Source organism: Ambystoma mexicanum, chromosome 4p, assembly GCF_040938575.1.
Source record: "Ambystoma mexicanum isolate Mex_15411 chromosome 4p, UKY_AmexF1_1, whole genome shotgun sequence".
Lineage (NCBI taxonomy): Eukaryota > Metazoa > Chordata > Amphibia > Caudata > Ambystomatidae > Ambystoma > Ambystoma mexicanum.
Window position 1 is genome coordinate 955,248,241 of NC_090927.1, and position 24,369 is coordinate 955,272,609.

General features: G+C 44.5%; 1 protein-coding gene across 2 annotated transcripts in view; it reads left to right on the top strand.

The window, feature by feature from the left end:
- Window positions 1–24,369, top strand: part of ASCC3 (activating signal cointegrator 1 complex subunit 3) — a 2,962,611-nt gene that overhangs the window by 2,039,524 nt on the left and 898,718 nt on the right. For both annotated transcript variants that reach the window (XM_069606524.1, XM_069606525.1), the window contains exon 21: window positions 11,465–11,641. In XM_069606524.1, the coding sequence (XP_069462625.1) occupies window positions 11,465–11,641 (177 nt within the window). The remainder of the gene's footprint in view (window positions 1–11,464; window positions 11,642–24,369) is intronic.

Sequence of the window (24,369 nt, forward strand, 5' to 3'; positions counted from 1 at the left end):
AGTCACTAGTAATACACCTACCTGGCGGCTAAGATCCACATGCCTGATGGCACACGCTCCTCGCTTAGCAAATCGACCAATCGGCTTGAATCACAACTCATTCGCAAAAGATGGGACGTGCAAACAATCCTTCTCATGGCATGCATCAACCTCTGGAACTCGATTCCGGCATCGGCTCGGAATGCCCCCACAATTCTCCAATTTCACAAATCTCTCAAAAAAGGGCTCTTTGAACAGCACCCGATCAAGGACTAATTTCAATGAACGCACATACCAATGCACAAACCTCATAGTACTGCCCTACTGCTAAAAGATGCCAGCCCACATGCCGGCTACCCACACTCTGTACAGCGCTCTGCTGCTCTTGAGCTGGTTCAGCACTTTAAACAATAAAATAAACTAAAAAGGAAATGTTGATTTATCCCTCATTGTCACGACTGCGCCACTGGAGCGCTAATTGGCACCCATTGTGGACTATTTGGGACTCATTTATCTCAATAATCCTCCCTGGACAATGCCTATTAATATTTTTGTCTTTATTTTCCATTTGCAAGATTTTGATATGTCCTTATTTTTGTCTCACAAACTACATATCCCATTATGCGCTGTGTGGCAGTTCTAATTCCCTGGATATTCCTATGCAGCAGTTTTAAAACTACAGTCCCCATAAGCCTAAGAGATCAGTGCTGCTTTCACTTTCCCAGGACCAGAGAGAGAGCAGGCAGATTACCTTCAGGTGTACTGCTCCAGGTGCTGCTAATGATCCTTCCTCAGCACAGGGCATGTCAGTATTTAAGTAGCTGCCTGCAGGAGCACAGGGCTCTTGCACCAAGTTCATTTCCAGCCTTTGTGCTTTGATCCTTGGATTTCTGCTGTTTCCTGTTGCTTCCGGAATCCCGTTCCTGTTTGTGTCCTGTGCTCCCTGCCTTGCAGCCAAGCTACTCTGCCTGCACTCCCCTGCCTTCTGCCCTGCACCTCTCTGCTTCCTGCACTGCATCCCTGATCCCATGCTTGCAGTCTTCTGTTCCCTGTCTGCAGCCCTTTGCTCTCTAAAACCTGTTATCTTGTTGCTTGCCTGCAGTTCCTTGTTCTATGCGCATAGTCAGTGTTACCTGGCTTTCGCTTCCACATTTCCAGTTCTGAGTTTCCTTGTTATCTGTCTGCAGACCTGCCCTTGTGCTTTCAGTGCAGATTTACAGTTCTTTGTATTCTTTGTTACCAGTGTGCAATTCACTCCTTCTTTTCCTAGTCCATAGTTTGTCCTGAGTTTTCTTGTTTCTGGTCTATAGTTCAGTCTGCTGTTCCCTTATTCTGGTCCTTAGTTTCTAGCCTGAAGTTCCATTCTCCTGCTCCTGTACCAGTGCACTTAGATTCCTTTCTTCTTGCTTTTCCTCTTTCATTCCTGGTCTTTGTCCTGAACCTTGTTTACTTTGACTTCCTATTCTTCCCTGGATATGTCTATCACGGTTCGTGTCCTCACTTTTGCTTGTTTAATTCCTATGTTCAGAGTTTGGCTGCTGGGTTTCCTCACAGGCAGTCTCTGCCCCTTTCCTTTGTCGCATTTCAGTATTGTACCTAGTGCCATATTGTGAACAGTATGATGGTTCCTGCTTCAGGAAGCAGTCATTGTTCAGTTCCCGCTGGACCCATACAGGCTTCACTCTTGTGAGTACTGCTTCCTTGTTCGCGCTTTAGGCTCCAAACACAGACACCCACTTCTGCTGCTCCTTTCCATGAGTATTCAGAGTGGGGCCCTGTAACTGTAACCAGCACAGAAGGCTAGAGTTTCACCAGACCCTGGGGGAAACTCTACCCCTATACTGTGTACACCTAAAGTGGGAAGCTAAGTGCTTGTCTTTCTTGTACTCCCTGACCCTTTCTCTTCAATGCCTTTGTTGCCTGTTGCATATCCGTTCTTGTCTGCAGGATTCCTTAGACCTCTGTCTCTTGTGCACTTTTCTCTGTTCAGCTTTTTTGGGCACGTCTCTGCCCTCAAGCCCCTGATGCACACAGCCTTCCCAGTGGTTTCTGAAGGGTGATCTGCTAATAGTTGGGGACCTTCCCTTTTGCCAAATTACAACCCCACTTGAGTTGTGTGTTGATGTTAGGTGCCTGCCTCCATACCATGAACAGGAGAAGAATCTGCAACCCAGGAAAGCCGGCATAGCAGGGAAATATTGCAAGAGCCATAAAAGCGACCCGCAGGCCTTTCACAGTGGGATCTGCAAACCTTGTTCTTCGGTTGTTCGTATCATCCTGTATAACCAAAGCTGTCCTTGTATAAACATGGACATCCCTGTTCCATCCCTGAATGTTTTTACATTGTATTTTGGTCATGATCTGTCCTTGAGTGTTGTCCATTGTCATACCTAGCCAGCATTTAGTGTGTTGAATATCACTTTACTATGGCATATACAATGTCCATGGACATGGATCTTTGATTTAGCCCATTCCCACACAAATGAATACATACCTACTTTCACAGTGCACTTTTAAAGTTTTATTCCAAGTAACACTGTTCAGATCATTTCACTATACAATGAATTAAAATCATCGTAATAATATCAGGGTCCCTCTAAGGTATAGACCAGCAATAAGCAGACATTGTTACTGAACAGGAAAACCTATTATACAAGGACATGTTTTAGTGTTTTCTTATGGTGTTTGTTTTTCTACTAATGATTTTCCTCGAAGAGATACTCTGGTATTGCAGGCAGGCACATCTTTCAATAGGAAAGTCTGTTTCAGCCACGGCATTAATTCTGTGGCAAGTATTGCTAACCATAGTTGTATCTGGTTATGATTTTTAAACCACACATTTTTGGCAATGTACAGGTAAAATGAACAGGGCATCAACATGCTAGACCATCTACATTTTCAAGATATCCAAGGTTCTTCATAGCTAGGCAAACTCTTCAGGATCGGGACAACTATATATCTTGTATCATGGACACCTTTAATACATGGTCTGGCCAAGAGCCGTTTACCGCCCCTGGTTTTCAGTTGTTACCCACAGTCAAAATCATGTGCAAACCATGGTCGTCCATGGACTTTATCTGTGGTTGACCATGGTAAACTCATAGACAACCATGGTTGATTATGAAATTGAACGTCCAACACCATATCCCAGCCTCAGTTCTCTGGCTTTGAAGTAGGAGAACAAACACTGCAGGACCCTGTATGTTGGAGGGGATCTCTGCAGCAGAAGGAGAAGCTGACATTCGGCATGGCGTGAACAACCTGTTAAGAAGCCAGCATTAAAGCGCAGTCTCAGGTGTCTTACTTGTAAGCGTGTATCCGCACAAACACTTGAGCATATAATATCACCAGGGAAGACTTCCACCCTAACACCATAGTAGGATGAGATGTGCAGTGGACAGAGTCTCCAAGGGGAGTTGAGGCTGTACAATGCATAACAGAGGGGGGCTGACACCAGAGCAGGACTGCCACCTTAACTAAAGGTGGTGGCTGGGCTCTGTATTGACTTCGAACATTGAACAATGGATGAAATAAATGCAAATAGGGGCAATGGCCAATCGCAAAGCTCAAAACAAGCAAAAACGGAAGAAGCCAAAGCAGTAGGGATGTGTTAAGTTAATGCAGGGGCTGCAAATAAGTACTCTGAAGCCAGGTTCAGTTCAGGTGTCTTTAGTGGGTTCGTGGTAACAAAGTTAAGTACAACAGGAACATCACAGGTTAGGTTTAAGGGACCGAAGCACCCACCGGTCCCCCTCTGCCCAGATCATTTTCCAACTGGCAGAGGGAGATCATAACATTACATTCTGAGTATTACATTATAAATAGAACGCACTCCCCAAACATTCCAGATTCAACTTCACACAGGGAATGGCCACTAATTAGGAAAGATAGGACATAACACATCTCCCCCCTTTCTAACAACTCAATTAAAAGAGATAAATAGGGAAATAAATGAATTGAAGATTTACACCTCAAAACTAACCATCCTAAACCATCCTGCAAACCACGGAAATAAAATGTTATTCCCTACTCAGAACCATATAATAGCTAGATATAGCCAATACACTCAAAACACTCACCAGCCTCATAGTGGCCACTTATGACGCTCACCTACAGGGACCAGCCCACCATCATGACACAATCTACACCACCTACAACCTCCAGTAACCCTCTATAGTCCATCTCCATCCTCAAAGCCTCAAAAGAGAAACTACAGGGTCGAACCCCTCTAACTGCTAAAGCAATGCAATATATACCTCAACTAGAAATATAGTTGGGCACCAACCACACATAGGTGATGAGAACCACCAAATTCGGTACTGAATCAAGATCAAGAATTGACACCCACAGCATGCCAAACAACACCAGGTCCATAACCTGGCCATAGACCATGACCAACCAATGCTCAACTGAGCATTTACCTATGACTCTACTGAATGCCCGCCGCAGCTGAGCACAAGACATAGGCACCTTAGTTCTGATGCCTAATAGCATTGCAACTAGAGTGCACTGCGTGCCATCACACACTGACACTCAGACAACCATACAACCGCAATCATTCAGGTGGTCAACTTTAATTACTCACACACTTACTCCTAAAACAATTAATGAACGAATTCAGAATGACTTTTGGGAATATAAGACATTGTAAGTAAATCACCATAGCGAGTCCCAAAATCATTCTTGCAGAGTCCACTTTTCTTTTTAAAATTCCTGTGGAAACAAAATTAGGTTGAGAACAAACATTTTCAAGTGACTATGATACAGATATGCAGTTCTCCCAAAACACTCCCAAAATCCATATAGTTACAAGACGAATTCAGCATTACAAATTTTGAATATCCGGAATTTTAGTTGCGCCACAATAAGAGTTCAAAATGTTATGCTTGCAGAGTCTTTGTATTAATGTGCCTGTGGAGAGAATTTGGATTAGTGCATAAAGAAAACAAACACTTGACATTTCATAAGGTAACTTTTGTATTGGCTGCCTAAATTCAATATAATCCAACAACATTTTGCCAAAACCACTTTTGGCACCATGAAATACTTTAACCAATAGTCACTACTGACTCTAAATGTAGTGGCACCCTACCACAAATACCACTAGCAGTGGCAATGTGCCTGGACAGAGCATTTCACATGCTACCTCATGAGGTACACCAAGACCAAAACACCACTGTCAGTGGCGCTGTGTCACTAAATAGCCACCATGCGTGGCTTGCCACTGCCACCATGCAACATTATATCCTTGGTACTTAGTAAATTACCATGTCTATCCATAGTACTGAACGGGAAACTCTTCCCATGTAACATGTCGCAAACCCAACCAAAGTTTGTACTTTTCAGTCGCTTACAATACTACTGAACAGCAACATGAATGTCACATTTAGCCTAACTGTCTACATAACGGATTAAACCATAAATAACATTGCAGCAAGTGATGAACTTCGCATTTCCCATATAAATTAAAAACAGATTTAGTAGTTCACAGTGCTGAATCATAACGTTTTCTCGTATTGCTAAAACAACATTATTCCCAGTATTGTTACCAACAGGAACAAAAGAAAACTATCTCTGTACTTGTTTCAGTTTGCAGTAATTGCACCGGATGTGTCCGTCCATCTACCATACAATGACGACACGTTCCATGTTGAAGTACCCCTTCGACACAGCAAACTTCCATTGGGCAACTTCCATGCATTGTAATCAACGGCGTGTAATAGTTCATAGTGTGTGGACGTAATGAATCATCAGTCCCGGAAGAAACGCACGCTTTGAGCACGTTGGAGGGTGTGCTTTTCTAAACCCCCTCCTGACTTCTATGATGAGAGATTCTGCTTCGCACAGTCTCAGAACGTTGGTACGAACTCTCCGTGCCAGCATTCATCACTGACAGCCACAGCCACTCAGTGACGTCATCACACCAATGATGAACAGGGCCACGAACGGAGCTCTGCATGTCAACCGTCACACACAGGATTACTGTTCGACGCGGCGAATTACCGTTGGACTACTCGAGTGGAGCTGCTCCCAAACTGAATTTCATGACGGTAATCATGACAGGACACAGTTTGAATGTGCAAAATCTCTCCGATTGCATTTAAGTTGCATACATGAGGTGCTGTTGCCTTTCTTTGTACTTTTCCCCCAGCCCTTGGCGCGCTTCCATGGGTGACTGAACAGCAGTCCTTAAGTCACTCAAAAGCCTATGCCAAGCCGCGCAGCGCAGTCCCTGGATGCCTTATTTAAGCCTGTCCCTTTTTGACCGTGAAAGGGTGCGCTTACCTTGGGGCCGGGGCGGGGGGCCGGTGGGTGCCTCTATGGTTCCTCCTTTGTGACGGGCCTAGAGCTCACACTGCATGGTGCTTTAAGCTTGGCTGACATGGGCAGACGTGGGAAATTATATGTCAGTACAATAATAACTAACTAGAAACACACTACACAAAACATACCCTGAAGAAAGAGCACAGAATAAGCAAAGATAGCTGATGCAGCACTCTGGGTAATGAATCAGGGGCGAAAGGCAAGCAAAAGCAACAATGTCCTTGAAAAAGAATGTCCTTGAAAAAGGATATGTGCTTGTTAGCAAAAGGGTTTAAAGTGACCTAACCAGTCTCTGGGGCCCATAAATGGACCAAGGGGGAGTTAGCAGTCAATAGTACCTTCTTTGCAATTCTTGGTGGTTCGGCAGCGCTGAACCAGACTTCTTGGTGCTGTACGAAGATCGAGAGAGAGGAAAAGGCAGCAGCGGATAGACCTTCTGGTTAGAATGTGTTGAACAGTTCTTGAAACACGCTCCAAGTAGTTCAATGGCAAAATACACTAAGATCCTGGCTGTCCTGGCTCTCAAGGTTCTGTGAGTCCCAAACCTGGGGCTCAAGAACAAGATGAGTCCTTTTCACAAGCTTCCAAACATGGGGGAGGCAGACGCACAATTGCATGGGTCTTCCAACATGTTGCGGCCCTGGGTAATGCTGTGGCTGGCAGAGAGGTAGGTCCTCCTCAAGCAGCAGATCACCCCCAATGGTCCCTGGGGATGGTTAGGGGACAGAACCTGCCTCTGCCTTTTGGAACACCGGCCTTCACCAAATAACTGGAGGACTTTAGAAAGGACTACTCCCTTAGCAGGGTCCATCGAAATCTTCGAAAGTGATGATCCAAAGATGCTTCAAAGAAGTGGTGGGGGACCTCTTCTTTTATAGGCAAAAGTCCCCATGTAATTGGACTAAAGCTAGCCTGTTTTGGGGGTCCAATCCCTGCTCTTGAAATGTGTGGACCTTGCCCTTATGATGTCAAACCCAAAGTGCTTTGCTCCAGAGGAAGTGGAGAGGACAAGAAAGAGGAAGAGCGTCGGAGAGAATTAAGATCTCAGAACTCTCCCAAAACTGTACAGATCCCTCTCTGGATACACTAACACAGCCCCCTTACCTTCTCAAAAGGATCAACGGCCTTTAGAAATACAGGCCCCCGGTATGAGGCCTGCCTCTCTGTGAATGGGTGTGGTTCTTGGTTTCTGTGCCCAGGCCAGAGTCTTGTGGAGTGTCTGTCCTGGGGGCAAGGGTGTTACCACCCCTTACAAAGCAAAGAAAAGCAATCATGTCAGTGGACAGGGGTGGGTCTTGTCTGGGAGAAATACACATAATCCTTCCATAGCTGAACAGTGCCCACAGGCCTGGCACATGTGCGAAATCAATTTAATATGGCTGGTATAACTCTGAGAGATGCTGTACACCATTCTGGTATGGTTTATGTTTACCATTTTCTGTACCATCAAGGACAGGATCTCCACAGTTATGCAGTTTTTGGAACAGGGATGAATATTTTAATGCAGCCCCTGCGCTGCAGAGGCTTGCCACCTGCAACCTTTCAACCTGCTCTGTACCACTGGTAGAGCAGGTGCTGCGAATCAGGATACTGATGCAGCAGGGCATAAGAATACACTATGCTTTTGGCATGGAAATAATAGCGGGAATCTGATTAGCAGATTTCCCTTTCAGAGATGGAATTGCCAGGGCTTTCATACCCTTTACAGATGGCAATTCATCACAAGCACAATATACATTATTGTGAGGGTATATTGCTTATTGAGAATGTGAAGGGCACTATGTAATTTGTTGGGTTTGAGAAGGGCAAATAACCTGTAAGGGTGCAGAAGCAGGAGACTAACACAAAGGTGGCATGGTGGTTTGCAAAGAATCGTATTGTTTGTGAAAAGAAAGAGAAATGCCTAAAAGTCCCTATTTCTAGGAGGTGTTTCCCTGCCTTCACTAAAGACTAAAAATATCTGTCAGAATGTCTGTTTAACGTAAGTGTCCACTGTCCTGTTTCAAAATCCCTAATTCTCTTCCTCACACTTATAACTAAAGTAGATAAGGCTACATTGTTTGTTACCCAGGAGAATGACTCCCTTCTCCAGAGTTTGTGATCACATTTCACTTCAGGCCTTTCAATAGTTCTCACCACTTTCCCATGTCAGCGTGTTCTTAGCACCGCAAAGTTCAAATAATGTTCACCAAGGGGAATTACTTGTGTCCCCTGGTTGAAAGTGTCTTCAGACAAAACAATAAAAAGCCAACAACGCTTTTCTCTTGGTTTGTTGAGTTGTTGATGTATCAGGGGGAATGTATCCCTTCCCCTGGCTGGAATTTAGTTTTTACTTCCACCACTTGACATCAGGAGGATGACTCCCTCCTTCTGATGCTTCTCATTACAACGTGCCAGTCACACTATTCCCAGGGGGAATGACACCCCAGTGTCTCCTCTGTTCAATACCATATACAGTTTCAACTGTGGCTGGGTCCCAGACCCATGTTCCTCTTCTTTGACCCGGCAGACCTGTCCCTGTTTCTCTTCTTGGACTCGGCCTACTTGGTTCACTACTCTTCGAAGTACTGCCACGAGGAAGATGACTTGTATTATTCTCTTGGTTAGGGTTACTCACCCTGGTCTGTCTTATTCTTCTTGTGTATGGGTCCTTGGCCCTTCTCTGGGATTCCCCCATTAACTGACACTAAGAAGAGGAGCTTTCAGGTAGGTCTGACGCACATTAGAGCCTATCTGGGTGTCCCAACTATTAAGCCAAGGGAGAGCCTTTAATGCCTGCCTCCCTTCTAACCCAAAGTCCCCTTGGGTCTCCCGTACCTCCCTTTACCTTCATAGGGATGTTGGTACGTTGCCGGGACATCCAGGGACAAGAGCTTGCCTCTCTGTTGCTTCTGGCTTCTCTTTGCATCTGCGACAACAGTGCGGCTTTCCTCTGCGTGGCTTGGCTTCTCTGCGGTTCGCACTGCTTCTGCGATGGCAGCACGGTCTCCCTCTCTGCAGCTCGGCTTTGTTGGGTTTCTCTCCGCTTCTGGCACATAAGAGCAGTACTTCCTTGTGCGGTTCAGCTTCCTTTTGGCCTTCGGGTCCGCTCCTGCGGTGCCCGAGAAGAAAGACTGCAGCGGCTCTGCAGCGTGCTCCTTCTTCTCTGGTCCCCCTAGTGGCTTTGAAACTCCCGCGCCGGAGAGTTTCCACATGCTGCTGTCTGTCTCGGCTGGATTCGATAGCTATCTTTGTCCCCCTTTAGTTTGTATACAATGTAGCCGGTTCCCAATTGGCTTGTTGTATAAGTCATTCATCTCTTTTGTTGCTTTGTTCTTGATAGTGGTGCAGAGCCAAATTGTACCAGTACGTGTGTGGCAAGTGATCTTCATGTTTCCTACACTCTTCCTCATCATAGTACTTTCAGGTTCCCTATAGTTCTCTACCTGATAACAGTGCATAGGTTTACTTTCTACAAAGAGGTTATTCGAGGAAAGAGAGGTTAGAGTGTGTGGGGGTCTGCTGATGTTATAAGGGCTGAACTATAGATGTTCGTACTCATTCCTAGAGGGGGAGTCCCCCCATGAGATCCTCCCACATTATACCACCCCCCAGGAGGATTATAAGTTAGCGTCCGAACCTCCCTGGCCTTATGGAAACATGTAAAAGAAAAATAGGTGGAGTGGCCTGCACTCTGGGGAGTAAGAGGGGTTTCACCATGATCACTCTCGGGTCTCCCAGGAATCCCTCCAGGGTATTGAGCCAATAGTCATTAGTTAATATTAGGTTTGCTCAAAGAAGCAGTTCTTGGCAGTCTGTAACGGTTCCTCAAAACTTTCCCCAAAGTTCCAACAGAGTCTCAAGTCCCTGAAAACACACAATGTCCATAATTACCTTAGGTGAAGGGATATATCACTGATCCCTTTCCACCACTTTGGTTGATCTCTCCTCACTTTAGTTAACTGTTGGGTGTCTCTGTGCACCCCTTGTATCTGTTCTTTACTTTGCTTATTGGGCCCCTGTTGCTCCTTTGGGTCCCTCGGTGTAATATAATGGACAAAGTGTGTGCAGGCAGGCAACCTGCTAAGCTAACCACACTGTGCATTAGGTACTCCGCCTGCACATGGGCATGTACTAAATGCTTGCTAGGGGTTAATCACATTGCGTGTATTTAGCTGAGACATTCATTGATGTTGTCCTACTTGCTTCCGTGCATTTGAATTTTGTAGATATAAACCTGGCATATATTATGATTCAAAAGGTATTCAGTCAACTCGTGTGCACCCTTCTGCGTTCATCCTAACCTAGAAAATAATACAGATCCTGTGCTAAGCATAATTGTCAGGCTGTCCATGAGTTAGTTGATCACCATACTAAGGTGTTTGGAAACGCACGAGGATGGAAATAATGTTTGGGCTAAGCTAAAGCTCATTATATGTGGGGCTTATATAGCAACAGGATACCTTAGATGTCGCTGCATCTGAACTTGGAGATGCTTGCTGTTCTACTCTTGCAAATTACTCAGTGAGGTGTCTTTTCTTGAGTGAAATGCTACTATGAATGGAGAGCCTTTTTTTAATGTCGGGCGGAACTCTGCAGTCGTATCCGTGGCAAAACAGAAAGATCTGCTTCGTTTAATAAATTGCTCGAAGACATTGAAATGTGGGTATTTGATTAAAGTCTGATTTATATAAACAGTTTTTCTTGTATTGGAAACTTAAATCAAGATGCTTAGAGGTTGGGCATTTTTATATTTCCAGATCGTTGATTATTTGTTGGTTAAGAACACCTTTTTGGTATGATTTTGTTGTAGATGTATTTAATATACGAACATAAATTGCAGCAAACAAAGGTAAATGTCAAATTGCACAATTTGTGTATGGAAAACATTAACACATCTTTAATGGTTAAACTGATGAAAGAGAACATATTGTATGTGCAAACAAGATAGTGTCTCTTACCTCAAATGTTTTAGTGTGTATCCTTTTTACATCAGGCATTCCACAGAATTATTCAAAGTAGATCTTCATGGAAACTAATTTGCTTCATTTATACTTAACTTAAGTAGTTCTCACTATTAAAATATGTTTTGGTTTGTGACAGGTGACATATATTTTTGAATGTGTAAAGAACTTTGTGTCATGGTTTCACCAGCATTTACTTATATACATTTTTTATATAGGTAAGGGATGAAGAAATAGAAGAGTTGGAGGAGCTAATCAACAATAACTGCGAACTTGTTGTCCCCGGCGGTGTGGAAAACAGTTATGGGAAAATTAACATCTTGCTCCAAACGTACATTGGTCGAGGAGAGTTGGACAACTTCTCTCTCATTTCAGACACTGCATACGTGGCCCAGGTAAAACATGTGTTTGTTGATAATGAATGTCCAAAGCATACCGTTTGTATTTTGCTCATGGTAGTGAAAGGAAAAATGTATTGCATACTACTTCCTCTACAGATTCTTTGTCTTGAAATAACACAGCTACCAGACAGAGACCTAAGAAAAGTTGTTGTGCTCTCCTGGTGCCAGGAATCTTTGGTGTTATCCGCTATCCTACATACACATTTAAAGACTGTGCCTACAAGTGACAGCATCCTACATTATAAATGGTGATGCAGTACCATTGCTCTTTTCTACACTACTGTCTTAGACGTTTTAATGTCTTGATCCAGAGTGATTATATGGGGGTCTGCAAATTCCTTCTTCCAAGAAAGCTGACACTTGCAAAAAAACAGTATTGTGTGAACAAATATTCACAGCTTAGGTTCACAGAATGTAAATGATAAATGAGATACATTTTGTGTCATGAAACAGAACTGTGCTGTTACATCGATTTTTACTAATAATGGCAATCTAACAGTATGTGTGTTCTGTTAATTAATATAGTAGACCACATGTGTGATTTGTAATACATATGTATAATCTTCTTATAAAATGATAAAAAAATCAAGTTGCAGTGAGTAATTCTGTTACCATGGCACATGGCAACAAACATGCACAATTCCCTTTTTCTTTCATTACAGCATACCGTGTTTTCTCATTAATGACTTGCTATTTCATTTTAAAGCAATTCTGAATGTGCTTTTATGGAGAACGTTGAATCTATTCATAGAATACATAACATGACTGTAATGGAGACAATGATGCAAACGAGTTGAGGATAAGTGTACTTTATTTCTTCCGTTGTCTTTATAAGTTATCACCAATTGCCCCACCGTTCATCTACCTCTTCTCTTAACTGCTCCTCATTCTCCCTCTTCATCAGCTCTAGAACTATGCATGTGAGTGTGCTCTAGAACTCATGTGGATGCCACACATCACCCCTCTTCAAGAAGGAGTGACTTGCATTGTAAATTCTCTGGTATGCATGCAGAAGTGACCAGATATCCACATAGGAAAAAGGAAGGTGCCGTTTTGGTCAGCGACAAAAAAGGAGGTGGAAGGTGATAGGGCAGTGGGGGAGTGGGTTTGGTCAGGGATAGGGGCATTATGAGTGGTGGGGATAGTGACATTGTGTGAGTGACATTGTGTGGGGTGTATGTGCACCCTAAACCACATAACCCTGTAATTATGTTGGCTTGCTTCATGTCCTATCAGGCCTAGATACATCTGCCCCAACCTCTTTCTCAAGCACTTGTACTTTATATTCTTCACAATCACCTCTCTCTGTGGATGTACCGGCTGCCCTGTGGTGTGAGCACTCACCCTGTCTGGGGTCTACGGTCTCCCCTGGACCTGAGTTTCTATTTCTGATAGGCTCTCCATCAAGCTGCCTGTTGTCATCCCCATGCTCATTTTAAGGAAGGTTCATACTACTTGCACACCCTTTATTTGTAGCACACACTCCCATCTGAGGTCCAAATGTAGTACCTGTGTTATTCTGCACAGATGTGACCATGCTTGTGCTTGTCCTTTTAAGGTATTGGAAAGTGTTATGCAAACCTAGTACCCTGCTTTGTATTCTCGCATAAAAGCCACCTTGTGTCGATCATATAATAACTTGTTACCTACTTTTCTATCCCTAATCTTACTCCTTACATCATTGAACTTTACATCAGCCTGACAGGCCCTCCCCAGCCATGAAGGGCACATCCTGGTATTGGGCTCCCTCCCTCTGTGTGATTGCAATTGTGAGGTAACTGTGGATGAGTGCAGAGTGAATCAAAGCACCCCCGCAGAGCTTGTGACTGCTTGCTTCCAATTCTCTCCTATCAAGATACTACCATGTATGCTGCCTTTTATTACCCTGTCAAATCTTTCAAACACCTCATTAGTTTCACGGTAGTAAACTGAACTGGTACGTCATTGAATCTCGTTGTTCTTGAGGAATGCTTCAATTTCTAGAGAAGCTAATTAAACTCTGTTGTTGGCCAATACATCATACTTCATTGATGAATACAATCAGATCCCGATGATAGCCCTGGCCAAAGTGGCACAGATGGTAACATCCAGGTATGGTCTGATTTGTGCCAGTAATTTGTGGTAGTATGTTGTGTTAGACACTAGGTAACTGTTATGTGCCCTCATTGAGAGTTCTTGGTCAATGGTGATACCCAAAGTTTTCACTTTCTTAAGGATAGGTGGAAGACAGTCTGCGATTTGAAAGGAAAAGTAGGCTTGATCAAGATGGCGTAGCTTAGGGCTGGTTCCCAAGATTATAATCTCTGTTTTTTAGTTATTCAGGGCTAGCCCATTAAGCAACATTCAGAGATGTATTTTGTTGTACGTTGCATTGATGATCTCAGTATCTTTGTGTTGATCACCTGAAAGTGGAAAGAGACACTGAGTATCATCAGCATAGTTAGTATAACAAATACCAGCTTCATCAAGTTGATCAAAGAGTGTAAGGATGAATAGATTAAAAAGAGTAGGAGATAGACAAGTAACATTCCAAGGTCAGTCCCTCTGACATAGCATCCTCATGGAAAACCTTTGCAGTCCTGTCTGACAGAAACAATATGACCCAGTTGACTGCTTCCTTAGAAAAACAGGCCTGCTCTAGCAGTCTGCTGGCTACGATGGAATGATCTACCAAGTCAAACGCGGCTGTCCGATCAAGGAGCATCAATAGAGATGTCTTGCCACTTCCCATGAATTGAAGAATGTTAGATTTAAGGTCCATCAGGGTGGGAACTCCAGAGGCCTGATTGTTTATGGCCTAGAATGCCTTTTGTACTCAGGAATGCCTGAATCTGACCATTTGCTATTTTATCCAGTACCTTCAAAAGGAAGGGGGAATTAGTAATCGGGAAATAATGGCCTGCTATACATGGATCAAGTGTAGGCTTCTTCAAAAGACGGGTGATCCATGCTTGCTTGATGCCTCGTGATACTGACATATCTTTAAATGAAGCATTTACACATTTAGTGATTAGAAGGGCAAGCAACTGGGCACAAGCTTTCACTATTTTAGCCGGACAGGTGTCACCTCTACAACTGGTGGTTTTAACCCTCTTAATATACCCAGGACCTCCTCTTCGGGCACTTCTACAAAGGTAAAAGGATTGATCTTGGGTGGCAGATATTGAACATAAGCAGAGCTAGATGATGGATTCAATTGAATAACCTTGGTTTAAATGTCCTCTTTAATTATTTGGATCTTGCGAGCCATAGCCTTTTCAATTTGGGTACACCAGTCTGGGTTTTTCTCAACTGTAGGATTGTTGGGGCAGGGATCTTCCACTTCTTTTAGGATCCTAAAAAGTTCTCTTGTGTCTGATGCCGCTGTCATAATTCTATTTTCATAGGAGCATTTTTTTTGCGGCATAGATAGCATCTTTGTGCTCTTTGGCAGTATGGGTATATTCGGATTTGTCAATGGCAGATAGTGTTGTCTGCCATTTCCGCAGTGCCTTGTGTTTCTTGATTTTCAGATTTAGTATTTCTGATGAATACCAGCTTTTTAAAGGACTAGATTTTTCTGTTCTTAGATTTGGAGAGGCAAGACTATCAACAACTTCAGTCATCATTTTGTTATATACTGCTGATCGATCAGGTGCAGACTTGTACTGGGCAAGATTGGCTAAATAGGGAGCAAAGAGCAGAGCTAGTGTCCGTAGAGTAAGTTTTCATAGATTACGACATAAGACTTTCCTCCGTGGCTGGTAGAGATTAGTGATATTTCATATTTTACAAAGCTATGATCAGACCATGACAAGGATTCACCTCCATCCTGTCCAGTCCAATACCATGTGTGACTACCCAGTCAAGAATTCTGCCCCCATAGTGGGTTGTTTGTGATACACATTGAGTGAAATGCATGTTTTCCAAAGTGCTCAAGGTTGCTTTTGCTAAGGCGTCTGAGGGGACATGAGACTCAAGTTGAAGTCTCCAACAATGATTATTTTGGACTTGGGTTTGAGTAGATGAGATCAATTCACTTGAGTTAGCTACAGAATCCGGCATAGAGGAGGGTGAGCGATACACGACGTAAAGATTAAGTGTGGTGTTAGGATTGAGTTCAACTTTAACAAATAAAATTTCACAGTTTGGTATTCCCGCCAGCTTTACTTCTCTGATGGATAAATTGTTCCAAAAGATTAGTGCAACGCCACCTCCTTTACCAAAGCGATGATCTTCCCTAAAGATGCTGTAGCCCTCAGAGACTGCCAGTAATAGCAAAGGCCTGCTACTGCATGCAACCAGGCTTCAGACAGAGCGCAGATGTCAATATTTTCTTCTACCATGTAGTCCACCACTTCTATGGGGTGTTTGACTAACGCTGTGGTGTTTAATAGACATTTCAGATGCTTACATCTAGATTTATCAGATGAGGTTCAAGACCCCTTAACCTGATCCTTTGCTGGTGGTAAGGAATTACTTGTACCCCCAATGGGGCTATTGGGAGCTGTCAGCTGCTGTGTTATGATTTGGTTTAAGGTCTTCCCCCTGGTAGCTTCTAATTTCACCTTTGTGTTTGTGGATGGTTGCATCATCAGTCTAGTGACTGGAAGCACTAGTGGTATTACAAGTTGCATGACCAAGATATCAGAAATAGGTCGACTGGAATGTCTCTTGTGAAGACTTACTAGTGTAGAAAGCGTTTTTGCGTTAAGCCCACCCCCAACCCTTTATTGCTGGCATCCGTGGCCACAATGCTTTTTCTGGAAGGTTCATATTTCTTTAGAGAGGGTCTTTAATGCTGTTATGACTCTTTTAAATTCAGATTCCCATACCTCCTCCCACACAAGAGATGCCTTTCCCAGTCAGTTGTCTCATGTAAACCATGGTACCAGCAAAATGAGGTATGCATTTGGTATAATAGTTTGCCATCCCTAAAAACCAAAGTAATTGTTTGTTGTTCTTGGGACTGCTTGTGCAATAGTATCAACCAAGTCTTTTCTGGGCTCTACTCCTCTCTTGGATATTACATGATGCAAATATTGGATTTCCTCTCTGTAGAATTTGCAGTTATCCTTGCTCAAAGCCATTCCCGCTTCCTTGAGTATACGCAAGCTCATATTCTTTTCTCCTGCTCCTTGGAGTTCCTGGTATAAATCAACAAATCAACCTTACTATGCCGTTGTCTTCCTGAAACAGTTGGTAAATGGCTTTTTTTTTAAAAACACTTGCTGCTGTTCCTACCCCATGTGGCATGCTCAGGCACTGAAAATGTCCTTCTGTTTTTATAAAGGGGCTGAGATTTTTTGGACTACGGATGCAGCCTCACTTAACGATATGCCGATTTGCAAGATATATCTCAGCTTCTCCTAATGTGCTTAGCAAGTACTGTGATGTTAGGCAGTAAGTGCCTATCCGTAACTATGCATTTATTGAGTGCCTTAATGTCAATACACAAACTCGATTTTCCATTTGGCTTCTGTACCACTATAACAAATGATAGCCATTTAGCCAATTTGACTATTTATCACCCATGTTTTCTCCATAGACAAAGGTTCTGACTTGACTTTGTAATGTAGGGATATGATTATATGCCTGACCATGTGCACTACAGGATTAGACTCCGCTTTGAGTCTTATCAGGTGTACAAAACCTTTTAGGCATTCTTGCCCTACTCTGAACATTTCACGCTCTCCTCCTGACTGATTGTGGGAACTTGGATGTTGGTTTATCTTACTGTTTTTTTCTGTTTTAGGGTCCAACCTTTTTCCCTGTCTTTTTGATATTACCAATTAAGTAATGCAGCATTCCCTTTTAAGGAGCCATAGACTTTTCTCTTTGCAGGACGATCTCTGAACATCAGTCCTCAGTTCTGCCCCGAGCGATCCAACCAGTCCAATGCGCTTACCTCCATGCATCTCTGGGCTGATGCCTACTTCGTAGGTGTTATGTCGCCTCTGGACATCGTGTCATATATGTATTTTTGGTAAGACAGTTTTTTTCACACCCAATTCCACTTCCATATTTGTGACTCTGTTTGCCACACTAATGTGTGCTATAGGTTTTTCTCTACAGCGAACATATTATAAGTATATAGTCATATAATATAATTCTAACATTGTTTTTCTGGTGATTGGTTCACTGCAGTGTTTTTTCATAACCCCTGCCTTTGCGTCTTCTACTGCACACACTGATTCATCCAACTCTTCGCATTGTTCCTCTACACAGTTCATCAAATCAGACTCACTTAAGCAACATCTGGCAACATTTTCTTTTGTTACACTTCCTACAAACTGCCTTAATGACCGGGCAGTAGTTGCCGTTTGATAAGTTAAAAAGGACTGTCACAGCAATAGCATCTTCTTTTATCTTCCTTATCTGTCCTCTCCACTTTGTCAGTGCTCTTAAACTGTGGTTTCTTCCTGTCCACCATCTTGGCTTGTACATCTGAGGAAGTGTGCGGTTCTTGCATTTTGCTGCCCATTTGAGTTTTGTGCTCTAATTCCTTGAAGCACTCGCTGGTGTGTTCAACTTCCTTGGCCTCCCTCAGTACCGTTCCTGGGAGAGTTTCTCCTTAGACCATAAGGCATACCTCACTTTGCTCTCCCTACACTCCAACATAAATTGATGCCCGAGGTCTTCTCTAGATTTGTACCAAATTCATATGAACCTGCTAAGGCTTGAAGGGCAATTGTGTACTGGTGAGCTAACTCCCCTTCCTCTTGCACTATCTACCAGAATTAGTATTGTTCAAGGATCACACCCGCTTTTTTCTCATAATGTTTTTCAAGCATTTTAACATGCTTTTTGTAGTCATTGAGTCCATGATATGTCGCCTGACTCAATGTTGGTAAGTTTTTGAATGACTCCTAAGTACTTGTGCCAAAGCAGTGTATTAGGAGTGACCTTTTTCTCTCCATGGCACATAATCCTTGAATCTCTTCCTGCTTCTTTTCCAGGGAACAGGCAGATTGCCTTGTGTAGCCAGAAAGAAATCCAAGGGAGGACCGCCCTGCATGATGTATCCATTCACTGTTCGTGTCTCCCACACCTGAATCGTGCACTGTGGCATGGTCTTTTATCTGTTTGCAATTAATATATTTTATTTTCAATCTGTACTACTTTTCTTTTTTTCCTTCTTATATACAGATTTATCGTAACGCTTGCCTTAATAGCAGTGTGTCTTTCAAATGCACAGTCCTCGCTGTCCGCAGCATTTTCATATTGTTCCTGTTGCTATGCAACAGTGCGCCTGGATATGCACAACGTGCACCTTAGCTCTACACGGAGTTCCTTCTGGCCCCCAGTGGTAACAATAATACTCCCTCTAAATCCTGCCCAATGGAGGTTGGCCCACGTTCCTTCCAACATAGTACCTTTCTTCCTATGGCTTATCTTGCTACTTTCCATTATCCGTTCCTCTCGGCAGGGACGTCATTTCACCAAAATGCCTGGGGTAGCGGAAGTGACATCACACAACCCTTGACTTCTGATGAACTCACAGGAAGTGATGTCATTTGACCCCACCGCAAAGTGACATCATGAGAAGCGATGGAACACGACCTTTCACTCCTTGTCAAAACAGTAAGTGGCATCATCTAGGATTGTTCCCAAGTACACTACTCAAAATATGATTACAATATCACTGTAAAGTAATATACACTTCATACAAGAATGGATCACCATATGTATCATTAATATCAGTGTGTATAGGCCCATATTACCACATTTCTGTGAATGCATGCAGACGTGTAAGGCCAAATGATAATGATGTGTTATTATGCAGCATTTACGCTTAGGCGCTTTATATAGAACAAATATACATACAATATCACCCAACCTGTGTTGGTACTCATTTATCAACCTCAGGATCAAAGGCTGAGTTGAGATGGCCTTGCCAGAATTCGAACCTGCAACCTGCAGATCACACACACATCGCAGCAGCGAGTGCTCAACCCACTGAGCTATTTTACCGGCAATAGCTATCTTACTGGCTATATAGTAAAATGAGCAATTACATGTCAGAATGTTCTCAAAGTCAGAAAGCAAATTACACCCTGTAGTGGATACCATTAAACTCGTAACTGAGATTTAACTGCAGGCCAGTTCATCTGCAGGTCTGGTGCAACGTTGGCCACATGTCAAGCTTGCGTGGATCTACTTTTCAGGCTTCAAAGTTTGGCAAAATACATACCATTGGGAGTGTCCATAACTGTGTATGAAAGAAGTGTAGTGCAGGAAAAGCAGCGCACTCTCACAGCATCCCGTACTCTTGGCACTCATTACCTCATACATGCAAACAAACATACTGAACAGCATGCCATGGAGATATGAAAGATAGACACATTAGAACAAAGCATTAATTGTGGCACAATGAAATAAACGGACACTTTATGTGCTATGGGCAAACATTTCTAAACTGTACAAAAGCATTTAGGTACAAGGATGTTGTCAATTGACCAAGGACACTGAGATGGAATGTCTCGTGATGATCATAACAGAGACAACGGCAGAAAAAACATGCTAGAACTGCAACTTGCGAAAAGCAAAATACATAGTTCGAAATGGATGCTTATTCTACTATAAATGCTTTTTGTCTGCATTGTGAATTTAAGGTGTTTAAGAACAGCCTAAATCAGTGACTCACCCCCTGAAGTGTGCCTGAAATAAATCTTTAAGGAGTCTAGCAATTATTATATAGAATTCCAGAAATACACATTATTTGTTTTTCCTATTCTTATCACTGCTCAGTGTTACACTTGTGGTACCCCCCTGTTTTTTTAAGAGGCCTGCACAAGGAAGCCAGCCACTCCAGAAACAAAGAGCAACATGGCGCTGGCCTCATGGAAGTGGCAAAACTTGCACCAAACAGAAAGGAGAAACACGCTATAAGTATCCAAAGAAGGAACCAGTAATCGTCTCAGTATACTTAAAAGCCAAGACCATGACCCCTTTTAGATTAAATAATAAACAATGTGTGTTTTCTATAAGGCTTCATGTCTGGTCCCCCCAACTTCTATGCACTATAAAAACAGAGGATATTATTACCCAACTTAATGATATTCAATGTAGAGACTTAAGAAGGATCAAGGGCTGAGTTGGGCCTGCTGTCGGATTCAAGCTTCAACATTAAAGGTTAGTCATATGTCTGCGGCAAGCACTTATCTTGTGAGCTATCAACATGCAATTGTGCCATTTGACCCAGTGCTTGATATAACAATCTTAATCTGCAAATCAAATACCTCATTCCAATGGGTTACCTATAAACCCAATAAACATCTACAATTAATTGCTTTTTGTTCCTTTGAATATGAAAGTGGCACATACCAGAAGGTTCATACCCACATTACGAATGCGTGGTGCTGCACAATGAATTCCCAGACCACACACATGATGATGGTTACGACTGATGCACCCTTCAGCCTTGCTCATTATGAAACTTCCATCTGCACGAGTTGCATATATATATTTATTTCTGAGGCTTGTGGAATCTGCTTAAATCACATGCTGTGCATAGGCCGACATCTAGTTGTTGTTTTCGAAATTCGAAAATGGACGTCGACAGGGTGTGGCACTAATACTATCCCTAGTGTGGCGTCCACTGTACCCATAATCCTTCACACGTCGAGGTCCCTCAAAGTTTTTTTCCGCCATCGTAGATGGACGCTATTTCGCAGAGTTCTCCTTTCGGCTCATCGCCATATTACCAATTACCGATAGTTTTTCTTACTATCCTTCATATTCACCGACTATCGACACCATCCGACAGCGGTGAAGAAACGACCATTGAAGACTCCCGTCGACGGATCCATTCTGGCCTTGGAAGGCCGCTTCGGGCTTCGGCCCACACAGTAGGGAGAGTGGGGGGGAGGACATTTTAGAATGTAAATACCTCTTTTCGTACACTACACTCGCCTAGCTGCCGTGTCATTCCGTTATGGATAGGACCCCTTTTAAATTGTTCCCCAAGTGCAACAAAAAGTTCCTGTGGGTCGACAAACACCTTGTGTGTAACTTTTGTCTCCCTGGGGACCACGTCGAAGGTACCTGTCGAGTCTGTAAACTCTTCAAACCCAAGACGTTGAAGGACCGCTTAAGTATACGTTGGTCCCACCACGCCAGGGAGGTCGAGGCCACCATGGAAGTGGGGGGAACCTTCAGCGATGGCAGCAACACTGTGGTATCCGATGGCGAAGGCAACAGGGTTACTCCTGTTTCCCAAGCGCAGGCCCCCGACCCCAACAGACAGGCCGGCGGCCTTGTTACGGGGATGACACCCGGCAGCGGAATCACTCTCACAACCCCCTCCACCAAACACACAACCCACGGCCGAGAATCGACACACGTGTCAAGCAAACTGCAACGCACAACGTCTAGGGAGAAGTCCGTTGAATCGCTGTCTTCTGGGCACTCCAGATCGAGATCGCCATATGACAGGCCCTGGCTGTCGAAAAACAGAACAAACGTCGTGGGTAAAAACATTCTCCAGCATTGGATCTTTCATGGATTAACATGCTGTGAATACTCCCAGTCTTCAGACTGGTAACCTCAGTCATTTTAACTTAGCGTTTTCCTATGGAAAACTGCAACACTTCAGTGTCCTATCAACATCCTTTTTGGGTGCTTTAGCCACCACCAATAGGACGTAGGGTATAAATAGCCCCGCCCCCGTGGCTTCCCTTCAAATTTCAACCGTCTCCAAAGTGTTGGGATAACCTTGTGTTCGTTGTGGTTTCTGCACGTGTTTGTGCGTTGGTTTTTTGCGATGTCTTCAGGACTGAAGAAGGCTTTGTTCCGGCCCTGTGTGACTTGCGGTCTGAAGAAGGTGTATGAGGGGGACGGGCATATGGACTGCCTCTATTGCCTTTACCTCCGATTCTTGCGAGATCTGTAAAGGGTTTTCACAGAAGACGCTTAAGGGCCGCAATCAGCGATTGGTGTGCTGGCTGAATGAGGGTACCTACCTTTCCACAGAGGTGGGGCCGGTTCGTAGCCTGGCGTCTGAAAGGGCTGTTCAAGTGGCGGATCATCGTCGGTCAGCATCGGCTGAGCCTCTGGCTAAGAAGTCTCGGCCTGCCCCTGGGGCGGAGGTCGGGAAGAGTGGTCGCTCCTCTTTGAGTAAACACCTGTCGAAGGGGGTGTCTTCGTCCAAGCATGGTCGGTCGGACCAGTCCTGAGGATCTGGAGGTAGGCCAGAGAAGTCAGCGTCGCAGTTGAAGGCCAAGAAGGACTCGTCGAAACACTCCTCTTCAGGGGACCATCACACGTCGTCCTCTAGCAGGGAGTCGTCTAAACACCGGTCCAGTGGAGCCAGGCAGGCGGGACCACCTGGAAAATCTACACCGCAGGTTGCGGTTCCAACTACGTCATCGTCGACAGGATTCCTGTCGTCAGTGGTTTGTCTGCCAGCTCCGATGCCTTCGCCGACAGTTTTGTCTTCGGCTCCGGCGACGACAGGGGATAAAGGCCTGATGTTCTCATCATCGAGGATGGATACGGAAAGCTTGCTGCCGATGGGTGAGGCGTGGCAGTCTTCTGCTTTTGACTCGCTTCTGCCTGACACTCCACTACATCAAGAGACTGCTGCTTTTTCATTGTTATCGGAGGTGGAGAACGAATGGGAGCCGGTGTTGGGTGCGTCGGCCCTGGGCCTGCTGTGTGTTGGTCCATCTACGTCGATGGGGGTGGGGGCTGGTCCATCCAGTTACCCGCTGGTGAATCCGCAGGCGATGTTGTCGCTCCAGGTCCTCTCAACGCTGCAATCCTTGTTGGGCCAGCTGGATTCCAGGTTGCTTCCTCTGAATGTGGCTCCGGTGGTGCCTATCGTCAACACTGCAGATGTTCCTCCACGTTCAACGGCTGCGGCCGAGTTGCCGGCACCTCTGCCGGTGAGTGCAGATCGTCCACGTTCCCATCCTGAAGATGGTGAGCTGCTGGACTCTGAGTCGGACAGTGTGCCTAGGGAGACCATGTCTACTGGCTCTTCGTCACTGTCAAGGGATCTGGCGTGGGATTCGGACGTTGAGGTGGAACTGCCTCGTAGTCCGGCACAACTGTCTCCACCCGATGATGATGGAGCGTTACATGCCATGATGGCGAAGGCATGTGTGGAATTTGGGTTGGCTCCTGAAAAGGAGCGGAAGGAGTGCTTCCTGTTTGACCACATGGGCAAGTGACGCAAAGCTGTGTTCACCGTGCCTATCCTGGACCACGTGTGGCCGGAGGGCCTACGCACGATGTGACATCCCTTCTCGGAACCGGCTGTCAAAGGGAGGCTGGAGAAGAAGTTTAAGGCCCCGGACTCTACACGGAAGTGCTTAGCGTCGCAGCCCACGCCTGAGTCGGTGGTGTCGGCGGCGGCTAGCTGTAAAGCCAGGAGCGAGCACAAATGTATTACCCCTCCCGATAGCGACGCCAGGAGACAGGATTCCTTCGGGAAAAAGGTTTTGACTGTTGGGGCGACGACGGTGAAAGTGGCCAATTCATTGGCGATCATGGCTCGCTATGATCGTGAGATGTGGCATCGGCTGGCGCCTCTTTTGGGAAATCTACCTGAGGAACACCGTAAAGCTGCCATGCTGTTGGTACGCAAAGGGGAGGAGGCGTCCAATCATAGTATTAACATTGCCTTGGACTTGGCTGAATCTGGTTTTAAACAGATTAAAAACGGCGTTGTGCTGCGTCGACAAGCCTGGCGTAAGTGCACAGACTTTCGCCCGGAGGTGCATTATATGGTTCTGGAC